Genomic DNA, 11207 nt, shown 5'->3' on the forward strand with positions numbered 1-11207 from the left:
ATGGCTAACCATAATGAAGAAGAAGGCTCCATTGGGACCTCCATGCATGGAGTCACGGCGAGGGAACAAGTCTTCTCCTTCTCTGTAGATGACAAAGATGGCCCTTCGTCTCAAGAAGTCCAATCGGATGATCCAACGGCTAAGTTTGCCTTGCCGGTTGACTCAGAACATAGAGCAAAAGTGTTTAAACCATTCTCATTTGCGAAGCCACACATGAGAGCTTTCCACTTAGGATGGATCTCTTTCTTCACTTGCTTCATCTCCACGTTTGCCGCCGCGCCTCTCGTTCCCATCATCAGAGATAACCTCGATTTGACCAAAAATGATATCGGAAATGCTGGAGTTGCCTCGGTTTCGGGCGCCATTTTCTCCAGACTCGCTATGGGAGCTGTTTGTGACTTGCTCGGGGCTAGGTACTTACTCCGTTTTAAATTTATACTAGAATCGTTTAATGGTGAACCATATTAAGTATATACATTATATGTGGGCCTGATTAACGTAAGTGGTGTTAACTAGAACAGGGTTGAAATTTTCCGACAAAGTTCCATAGATACTGATTTGTGACGAACTAGAAATGACAATTTTTTCGTCTGAAATGACATATCGAAGGATTTGTCATTTCTGATGGATTTGTAGTGTAGAGTTGCACCAATATGAAACATTTTCTATAATTACACTCACACCTCATATAACGGGAAGATATAAAAGAGCAATTATCTTCTCTTAGTAATTATCTAAATTATTTTTTCATTATTATCGAAGGATTTGTCATTTCTGATGGATTTGTAGTGTAGAGTTGCACCAATATGAAACATTTTCTATAATTACACTCACACCTCATATAACGGGAAGATATAAAGAGCAATTATCTTCTCTTAGTAAATTATCTAAATTATTTTTTCAATTATCAATGAGTAACGGTTGATAAACAAAATGAAACAGGTACGGAACGGCGTTTCTGTTGTTGCTATCGGCTCCAACAGTGTTTAGCATGTCCTTTGTGGCTAACGCTGGTGGCTACTTAGCCGTCCGGTTCATGATAGGTTTTTGTCTAGCTACGTTTGTGTCATGTCAATACTGGACGAGCGTGATGTTCAACGGCAAGATCATCGGGCTCGTCAATGGATGTGCCGGAGGGTGGGGAGACATGGGAGGTGGCGTGACGCAGCTACTAATGCCGATGGTCTTCCACGTCATCAAAGTCGCCGGAGCCACTCCCTTCATGGCTTGGAGAATCGCCTTCTTCATCCCCGGATTTCTTCAGGTCATTATGGGCATTCTTGTGCTCACTCTTGGACAAGATCTTCCTGATGGAAACCTAAGTGCTCTACAGAAGAAAGGAGATGTTTCCAAAGACAAGTTCTCTAAGGTACTTAGACATATAAATCACATCAATATATAAAAATATACTCAAAATTAGTATGGATTTTAAAAGAATTATGGGGTTTCCGTAACAAATTTGTTTTTTTATTCTTTTAGGTGTTTTGGTATGCTGTGATGAACTATAGAACATATGTCTTGTTTCTACTCTATGGATTTTCCATGGGAATTGAAATGACCATCAACAATGTTATCTCAGAGTATTTCTTCGACAGGTTTGGATCTAACAATTATAATAGTTGCCGTTTCAGATTTAAGTTTCTTTTATCACAAGTAACCTGATCTGTTTCTTGTGTTTTACGTATTAGGTTTCAACTTCAACTTCACACAGCTGGTATGATAGCAGCCAGCTTTGGTATGGCTAACTTCTTCGCTCGTCCTCTGGGTGGCTACGCATCTGACTTGTCAGCTCGGTTTTTTGGTATGAGAGGGCGGTTATGGACCCTTTGGATCTTACAAACTTCTGGTGGTCTTTTCTGTGTTTGGCTCGGCCGGGCTACTTCACTTCCTATAGCTATTTTATCTATGATGCTCTTCTCAGTCGGAGTGCAAGCTGCTTGTGGAGCTATCTTCGGCATTGTTCCTTTCGTCTCACGCCGCTCTCTAGGGCTAATATCAGGGCTGACCGGTGCTGGAGGAAATTTTGGGTCGGGACTAACTCAATTGATCTTTTTCTCTTCATCCACATTCCAGACTGCCGATGGTTTGTCACTGATGGGAATCGTGGCGATGTTTTTTACGCTTTTGGTTGCGTTTATACATTTTCCGCAATGGGGAAGTATGTTTTTTGGACCAACAAGTGATGAGAAAAAATCAAAGGAAGAGCATTATTATGCCGCGGAGTGGACTGAGGAAGAGAAGCGGCAAGGATTGCATGAAGGTAGCCTTAAATTTGCAGAGAATAGTCGATCAGAAAGAGGCAGAAAGGCGGCTTTGGAGGGCGCCTCCACGCCACTAGAAAATGGAAATCCGGGTAATGTTTAGTCATGGAATAGCATTTCATCTCCACATGTACTCACGCACACACACATTACTTATCTGTGATAAGACTATTCTCCCGTCGATAAATGACATGTTTATGTTATATAGAACTTATTATCCCGTTTATAGGGGCTATACATTGGTGTTTCACGGTGTTATATATCTAAGGATCTTAATAAATTTGGTTACTAAAGTGTTTTTTGTTACTAAATGTTTCGTAAACTATGGGATATACATAATCAATAATTTGAGTGGCTTGTTTCTTGTTTTATATAAATTGTTTTTACTGAAAAATCATTTATAAAAAATATTTTCATGAAGTTGACATATTTCTGTCTGTTTGTATTTTTATGCATTAATTACCTATCAACTTCTATAACATTTGATGCTTTTTTAACCAAAAGTCCGTACTTTCTTAGTCCAACATCTAAATTATTTTGAAAATACAGTTTTATTTGGTTTAGTTAAATCCATCACATATGACAAAGATTGTTCATAATACCCGAAGCCGGTAGCTCCACTCAGCCTCCACAAGTTTTGGTTGGAATCGGACCAGGTTCGGAGTTTGAGCACCGGTTGCGGAGAATTATTAATGTACATAAGATTATATATGGACTCTGAATCTGAACTTTTTGGTTTAAAAAAAAAAAAAAGTTTGCGTGTGGCTCGAGATCTTCATAGCAAGTTAGCAACAAGACGAAACATTGTTCTTCTTGTTCTACATATTTTATATATTTATCTATATTGGATCGAAGTTGTTAGCAAGTAATAATATCGAAAATATCATATTAAAAGGAACAAGAAAGAAAGAAGAAAAATATCGTCAGCTTGGGTTTGGAAGTGATCAACAATATCACAGCTTGGATTTGAAAAGTTGTAGATGATAATGATGACGATGATGATCTGTAGACGGTACATTAAAAAAACAAAGTATGGATCGGTAGATATGACTATATATAAGAACAAGTGGTTATCTTTTTAATGTGACCATAATTTGATATGTACTTGTCCCGCGTATCTTACGCGTTTGGCAAGTCATAAAACGTGGCTTGATTGCTCCACTTATCGCGTTGTCCCCACAACTCCCATGTTCGTACCAAAGTCTGGTGATTATAATACTAACGTCCATTGTCAGCGATTTAGACATTTAAAAATTATGGGTTCTTTCGATTTTTAAATTTGGGTTCGTCTTGTAAAAATTATAGCTTCATACATTATATGAAACTTTCAACAGTTTACTTAAAAAATTACAGACTAATTTAAACTACGATTCCAAAGTAATCCTTGTTAAATTAAGCGGACTATTATTTTGTGCCGGAAATAGATAATGTGATTGATACGAATCCCACGAATATACGCTGATGCAATGGAAACCACTCGAAGACAAGATTTGTAGAGATATTTTTAGAACGGGACACATTTCTTTGGTAAAATGTATCGATCAAGATTACGTAAATGTTATAATAACAGATAAAAAAGTATTAACAAGATGCCTATTGATCTTTATAAAATGTAATATATATTCGACATAGCAACAACAAATTGAAATTGATGTTTTGAATAGTGAACCACATAAAGCGAATATGGAAGCAAGTGTGTGTATATAGTAATTGGTTTACTCGTATGTAAATTATTGGTAATCAATTTTGAGTTGGATCATTTGTAAGATAATATAAATATTTTGTTAAAATTTTTAGAGTAGTTAATTGGTTTAGTTATACCATTTTTTCTAAGGGAAGAATTTATATTAGAATATCAGAGTAGTTAATCGTTTGATAAACACATGCATGTGAGTGCTTTAATTGTGATCGGTACCCCAACTTGCCATATAATTTTAATTAAGTAAGCCATCAGTCACTAAAAAAATGAAACTGTTATATAATATCTGTAAAACTGCGCAGTTGAGCAAAATTATTTTTTACAGTTTCACACGAGTTAATTGATTGCAAAGAGACCATAAATTAAACATATATAGAGAAAGAAAAGAAAACCTCGTTGTTTTTGAATGGAAAAAGTAATAGACACAATATATAATAGTGGAAATGTTCCAGAATAGTATAAAGTCTAGAAACAAATGAATAGTAATATAGTTTGCTTATGTGTACGATATACACCTTTTCTTTTCTTACTTTGGTCGTATTACACGCCACAGTTCTTCAATAATGTTATCCTTTTTTTTTTATCATCTAAAATATTAAAGACTCGAAAGTTCTTTAAATTTCTTTAGAGACCGGGACAAGAAGTTCATCGTCCCTCCGAAACAGCACTCGAATCTGGGAGAGCAAGACTTTTAACTTCTTAAACATGATTGTCAAATAATATGATTCAAAATTTAGCTAGATACTCCTTTTTTTATGTCACCATACTTAAAATGTACCTACTTCATTGACCATGACAAATTGTAAAACATGATTAGTTTAGACCTCCATGATATGATGGACCAACAGAAATTTATTTAAAAAAAAAACCTCCGTCCATGTTTTATTTATGAAGATTTTCAATATAAATTGCAAGAACTTTCACATTACAAGTTATAACGAAAGAGGGCGTAGACATATTAAAGTTTGTTTACATTACACGAAATATTACGGGAACTTTCACATTACAAGATTTTTTTTATTAGAAACAATAGTATAAAGGAATTTTCCGTAGACATAAGTGCAGAGATATAGCTGGCAAGAAAAGAAAAAGAGACGTAATTGAGATGTATAAATTTCAGATGTGTTGAATGATGAGGATCAGAGTCAGAGGCCCGTACATCTTCCACGTCATCCGGAGGAAAAAAGCATATGACAAAGTGTTGTGATCTGTACGGTATTAGTTAAATAGTAGTCGTAAAGGACGACTTTGGTACACTATTATATATATAAGTCAAATTAATTATCATTTAATGTAAAGTACGCCTATCACAATCCACTTTTCTGCTGAACAAACCCACGTTGATAGTTACGTGAAACTTGCCGTAATTCAAGCGGCGATTATGGAAATAGTTTCTCTTGTAACTTCCTTCTTAGCCCTCAACTATTGATTCAGTCAATTATGCCCCCTGAGCCCCTCCCCCACCCCAAGTTTGATTTTGAAAACTAGATGGAAAATGTTTTGTGCTCTCTCTTATTGTTTATTGAACTATTTGAGATCTAGGATCGGATTAGGATCTAAACAGTATAGATACTCAAAAGGAGATATGAATCTAATGTAGAACCATCAACCATCGATCATAAAAAAAATTAGCCGTTTGAATTAGAAAATTTTGAGTGATATTTGATCATATCTTAAATTCCATTTTATTCACTCAAAGATCTCCAGTCCAACAATTACAACCGCTAATGATAATTCAATATCTTTAATGATCTTTAATGATCATTCTTTATCAAGGTTCGATATCAAAATAATATTGATATATTTTTCATATAGGAATTTCTCAAAATTATATTTTACAAGGACATGCAATTCTCTATCTCCTGAAGTCTTGGAGAGGAGGGATAAACATTTTCTTTGAAATGCTTGTGAAACAATTGTTTCTGTATTATTCTTATGTTTAAAGAGCAATGTCAAGTATGATAAAAACTTAGACCCTTTTGTGCATTAACTTCTTGTTAGTGATACGCATGCGGCATGTATAGTCTAGCAAGTTGCATTACTTTAAGAAAAATCTTACACTTTATACAAGTCAACGACCATCGGTAATAAAAGATCGATGCTAAGAAGTTTTTTTTGTTTGACCTCCCACATGCATGGAATTTTCTTTACCTATAAAAGTATAAAGGTTGGACTTTTTTTCCTTGCCTATGGTTATGTATGAAATAGAAGAAAATAATAATCTATCCAAAACATTTAAGAACCGATCTCAAATAAAATGGAATATAGACTGATTTTTTTCCGATTTTCATAAAATTTAGACTTTGATTAGTAACACGTATTAGTATTAATAAATTTAGTAACTCAACATGAACATGCATGCATAGCTATCATTCTATTAAGATATATAAATTATGCTATTTATTCGACTCGTGCTATATTCCTTTTGTATTGTGGTTTCGCATAGTATTAATACTTAATTATATATATATATAGCTTAACGATATACATAATACATAAAGATTATTTCTTTGCTTTGCTAATGATATACATAAAGTTGTTTGCGCAAACTCTTGTTTATTGACAGTATCCGGAACTAAAATCGATTTAGTCTCAGAAAGTTAGACCAATCTACTTAATACTTACTTTTTAGAGTTAAAAGCTTATAAATACACAACGTAACCGGAACCATAATCGATCTAACGAAAAATTGGTTAATAAATATAATCCAACCAAAAGTTCACATGGTCAATTTTATCCAAGATTGATCTTATAATGAAATTTTATCAAAATAAACAGCTAAAAAAAATCTTCATTAAAAAAATGAATTAGAAATCATACAACTAAAGTGAGATAAAATCTAAAATCTAAAATAATATTTCAACGATATAAACCAATCTCTTCACTTCTAATTTGTTTAGAGTTTATCAACAAACATTAGTCATATTTATTTTGATAACAAACCCAAATTCAAACACACAATTTTGCATATAAGATCTGGTGGAGAACAAATCCGTGATATTAATTTAAATTATCTTTTTTAAAATGTGTATATATGAAATTACTTGACAAATTATGTTCTTTTCATTTTTATTAAATGATTGAATTATTTTAGTTGATTAAATATAAAACTTAATTTTCAGAGATCTAAACTTAAGAGTCGTAAGGTTATAATTTTCGTAACCAATAAATAATTAAGAAACATAGGGATGGTACACATATTGGAAGATGTAAGAAAGTCAACTTATCAGTAGGTTTTATCGTGAGCATATGCGGAATATCTCCTAACAACTCATTTGGACTAAACGATTATTTATATCACTGAAAAAGTTATTACATTAACACATTTCTTTGAAGATATTTTCATATAATATTATTTATGAGATAACTGTGAATCTAAACATCACATATGTATATAATATATCCTTTGAAGATATTTTTATATAATATTATTAGAGTATGAAAATAATTTACTTTTTAGGAAGAAAGTTTTTTACAAGATGAATAAATACGTTAAAGTCGGGAAAATACATTGGAAGTGTGTTTTCCGAACATAATTTTTACACACTATATATATATATATTGCTATATATATAAGAAACCACAATTTAGGCATCAAAACCCATAAAAAAATTTCAAAAATTAAAAAGAACAAGTTAAGTGATTTTAAGCTAAAAAAAGGGTGAGTCCGAAAAGTATCAACTGATTTTAAAATCTCTTTGTAAAAAAAGAATAAAATAACAAATTAACGGAAGAAGAAATGACAAGAGAAAATGGTGGGAAAGTGAATGAGACAAGAGAAAAAATCTTGAAGGTCGATAAGTGTAAATGTTAGCGATAACCTTTAGGCTTTTCCCATGGGTCGTTGTCTCGTTGATAGATTAGACATCACAACCTATTTGAGGCCGAAATATACGTTGATCACATAATATTATAGCGGTAGATGGTCATTATATTATTTTTCATGCAAATTTTTTTTGGATACTTTTAACACATGTGTTGGATTCATTTCATAGGTTTGGATGTATATATATGAATTAATGAATATATAAGTTATTATCCGTTCCGACTTTCGATTGAGAAATTATTAAGTTAAAAACATGCAACGAAACTTATTACTTCATCAGTTTTTGTTATTTTCTTTTTACTGGGCACTTGAAATTAAGCAGAAAAAGTTCATGAATTTGGATCATCTAGACTATATCTATATACACCTTGCGAAAACATTTTTTCTTTAACCAATTTCCTAAACAAAACTAATTTGGTGAGTCGACTATGTGACAATACACAAAAGACAACGGAAATCCTTTTCTTTTGTTTTTTTAATTCTAACATTGAACCGTACGGTTCAATTGGCCTCTAGTTAACGTCAAGTGTCAACATTTGTATCTATATTCACATTAAAATAAATTCTTCCAAATTAACCATACATGTATAAATTATTTATAATCAAGTGGGAACCTCCATGCATTTGGCAGACTAATCAGGGTTGTACATTGCTACGTATACGCCAAATGGAGGCCAAGCCGGCGGTGAAAATGACACGTTGTTCTACTGCATTTTATTCAACTCGTACGTAATAATATAAAATCATATAACTCTGTTAATGTTTGTTATATATATAACGGTGGTTATATATAATGTTCTGACTCGATAGAGATATAGATTGGTACAAGTTACTAATGAACCGTATTTTGTTTTAGTTAAAGGGCCTTCATTAATGAAACGTACTTACATAACTAAACAACCAATTTGATGTTAAGAAAAAAAAATTAAACAAACAATTTTATAGTGAATAGGGCACGTAATTTGCATTATGCATAAACTACATATGCTGATTACTAAAAGAATATGCTCATCTCCGTGTCAACTACATAATTGTTTCTGAAGCCATATAAACATTAAATATAAGTATAAAAAAAATATACCAATAAAAATCATTATTCAAATCTTAACATTGGACTCACCTAACCATACCCACCTTGTCCATATGAGATCTACAACTCCTCTATAAATACTATGCAAACTTCTCTTTTCTTACTTACACCAGAAAACAACAACAAAACAAGAAAGGCCACAAAGAAGAAAAAAGAGAACTCTCTTCTTTTAATTTCTCCCATTTCTTTGAACAAAAGATCAATATGGCTCCAACCCATTCTAATGAAGACGGCTCCATTGGGAGCTCCTTGCATGGAGTCACGGGAAGGGAGCAAGTCTTCTCCTTCTCCGTCCAAGAAGATGGCCCTTCGTCTCAAGCCATCCGATCAGATTATGCGACGGCTAAGTTCGCCTTACCCGTGGACTCAGAACATAGAGCAACAGTGTTCAGGCCACTCTCATTCGCCAAACCACACATGAGAGCTTTCCATTTAGGATGGATCTCTTTCTTCACTTGCTTCATCTCCACCTTCGCAGCCGCACCTTTAGTCCCCGTCATCCGGGACAACCTCGACCTGACCAAAACCGACATCGGAAACGCCGGCGTTGCATCAGTCTCCGGCGCCATTTTCTCAAGACTTGCTATGGGTGCTGTTTGTGACCTTCTAGGGGCACGTTACGGCACCGCCTTCTCTCTTATGCTCTCGGCTCCGGCCGTCTTTTCCATGTCTTTCGTATCTGATGCTGGAAGCTACTTAGCCGTTCGGTTCATGATTGGTTTTTGCTTAGCGACTTTCGTGTCATGCCAATACTGGACGAGCGTTATGTTCAGTGGAAAGATTATCGGACTTGTTAACGGATGTGCCGGAGGTTGGGGAGACATGGGAGGCGGTGTGACTCAGTTACTCATGCCGATGGTTTTCCACGTCATCAAACTCGCTGGAGCAACTCCTTTCACGGCGTGGAGGTTCGCCTTTTTCATCCCCGGGTTTCTTCAGATCGTTATGGGAATTCTAGTCCTCACTCTCGGCCAAGATCTTCCCGACGGTAACCTCAGTACTCTCCAAAAGAGTGGTCAAGTCTCCAAAGACAAATTCTCCAAGGTAATTATAATCAACAAAATATTAAAGTTCAATTCTTAAGAAAAATAAATATCAACGTATATGGTTCTAATTACATTTTTCTTGTTCTTGAAATGTTCTTTTTATAGGTCTTTTGGTTCGCTGTAAGGAACTATAGAACATGGATCTTATTCGTTCTCTATGGATTCTCTATGGGAGTTGAATTAACGATCAACAACGTTATATCCGGATACTTCTTCGACAGGTTTAACCTTACCCTTCACACAGCCGGTATTGTAGCAGCCAGCTTTGGTATGGCTAACTTCTTCGCCCGTCCTTTCGGAGGCTACGCCTCTGATGTAGCTGCAAGGCTCTTCGGAATGAGAGGACGGTTATGGACCTTGTGGATCTTACAAACCGTTGGAGCTCTCTTCTGCATCTGGCTAGGTCGTGCTAATTCACTCCCTATAGCTATCTTAGCCATGATGCTTTTTTCAGTAGGCACACAAGCCGCTTGTGGAGCCCTCTTCGGCGTTGCCCCTTTTGTTTCTCGACGTTCCCTTGGGCTTATCTCGGGATTAACCGGTGCTGGAGGGAATTTTGGGTCGGGGGTTACTCAACTTCTTTTCTTCTCATCATCAAGGTTTAGTACAGCTGAAGGACTATCATTGATGGGTGTTATGGCGGTTGTGTGTACCCTTCCGGTTGCGTTTATCCATTTTCCTCAGTGGGGAAGTATGTTCTTGAGGCCATCACAACACGAGGAGAGATCAAAGGAAGAGCATTATTATGGATCGGAATGGACAGAGGAAGAGAAGAGCTTAGGACTACACGAGGGAAGCATTAAGTTCGCAGAAAACAGCCGGTCGGAGAGAGGCAGGAAGGCTGTGTTGGCTGATATTCCAACACCGGAAACCGGAAGTCCGACTCATGTCTAGGGAAAGATAACCACTTTGAAATCCTTTTTCCACATATAAATAACCCTCAAAGTTAGCTTTTATTTTTGCTTGTTTTATATGTTCCTCTTATGAGAGATGTACCGCGTAAGATCCTGACTTGATAAGTGAGGTTCAGTGAGCCCGGTGCTCGTGATGTAAAATGTCGTTTTATATGATAGGCACATCTTTCTCTCTGTTTTATCAACCAGGCGCCGTATCTTTAAATAATTCATTAGGACGAGCAGAGCTTAATAGAAATGAAAACAATTGTACTCTTATGCAACAAAGCAATATTCCAGAAATTGAAGAATACATTAGGACGAGCAGAGCTTAAAACTGCACAATCAGTTGAGCCGAACACAGAGAACAAAGATGAAAGGTCAATGTTTTC

The 11207-nt window shown here is 35.2% G+C and overlaps 2 protein-coding genes across 2 annotated transcripts; both read left to right on the forward strand.

Annotated features, from left to right (window-relative positions):
• Positions 1-2364, forward strand: LOC18013541 (high affinity nitrate transporter 2.3). Its single transcript, XM_006419009.1, has 4 exons — positions 1-413; positions 943-1369; positions 1480-1595; positions 1689-2364. The coding sequence occupies exons 1-4, from the start codon at positions 1-3 to the stop codon at positions 2362-2364; spliced, it is 1632 nt and encodes a 543-aa protein (XP_006419072.1).
• A 6654-nt stretch (positions 2365-9018) lies between these two features.
• Positions 9019-10976, forward strand: LOC18013542 (high affinity nitrate transporter 2.6). The gene is made up of 2 exons (XM_006419010.2): positions 9019-9920; positions 10028-10976. The coding sequence occupies exons 1-2, from the start codon at positions 9081-9083 to the stop codon at positions 10814-10816; spliced, it is 1629 nt and encodes a 542-aa protein (XP_006419073.1). The 5' UTR covers positions 9019-9080; the 3' UTR covers positions 10817-10976.
• The last annotated feature ends 231 nt before the right edge of the window (positions 10977-11207 follow it).

The sequence above is a fragment of the Eutrema salsugineum genome, unplaced genomic scaffold (assembly GCF_000478725.1).
Source record: "Eutrema salsugineum unplaced genomic scaffold, Eutsalg1_0 scaffold_4, whole genome shotgun sequence".
NCBI classification, from domain to species: domain Eukaryota; kingdom Viridiplantae; phylum Streptophyta; class Magnoliopsida; order Brassicales; family Brassicaceae; genus Eutrema; species Eutrema salsugineum.

What these genes read in the sequence shown, in the direction of transcription:
- LOC18013542 (XM_006419010.2), top strand. Translation starts at nt 9,081, where the DNA reads ATGGCTCCAACCCATTCTAATGAAGACGGCTCCATTGGGAGCTCCTTG. An exon ending in CCAAAGACAAATTCTCCAAG is followed by an intron (nt 9,921 to 10,027) that starts GTAATTATAATC and finishes TTCTTTTTATAG; the next exon opens with GTCTTTTGGTTCGCTGTAAG.
- LOC18013541 (XM_006419009.1), top strand. Translation starts at nt 1, where the DNA reads ATGGCTAACCATAATGAAGAAGAAGGCTCCATTGGGACCTCCATGCAT. An exon ending in TGTGACTTGCTCGGGGCTAG is followed by an intron (nt 414 to 942) that starts GTACTTACTCCG and finishes AAAATGAAACAG; the next exon opens with GTACGGAACGGCGTTTCTGT. An exon ending in CCAAAGACAAGTTCTCTAAG is followed by an intron (nt 1,370 to 1,479) that starts GTACTTAGACAT and finishes TTATTCTTTTAG; the next exon opens with GTGTTTTGGTATGCTGTGAT.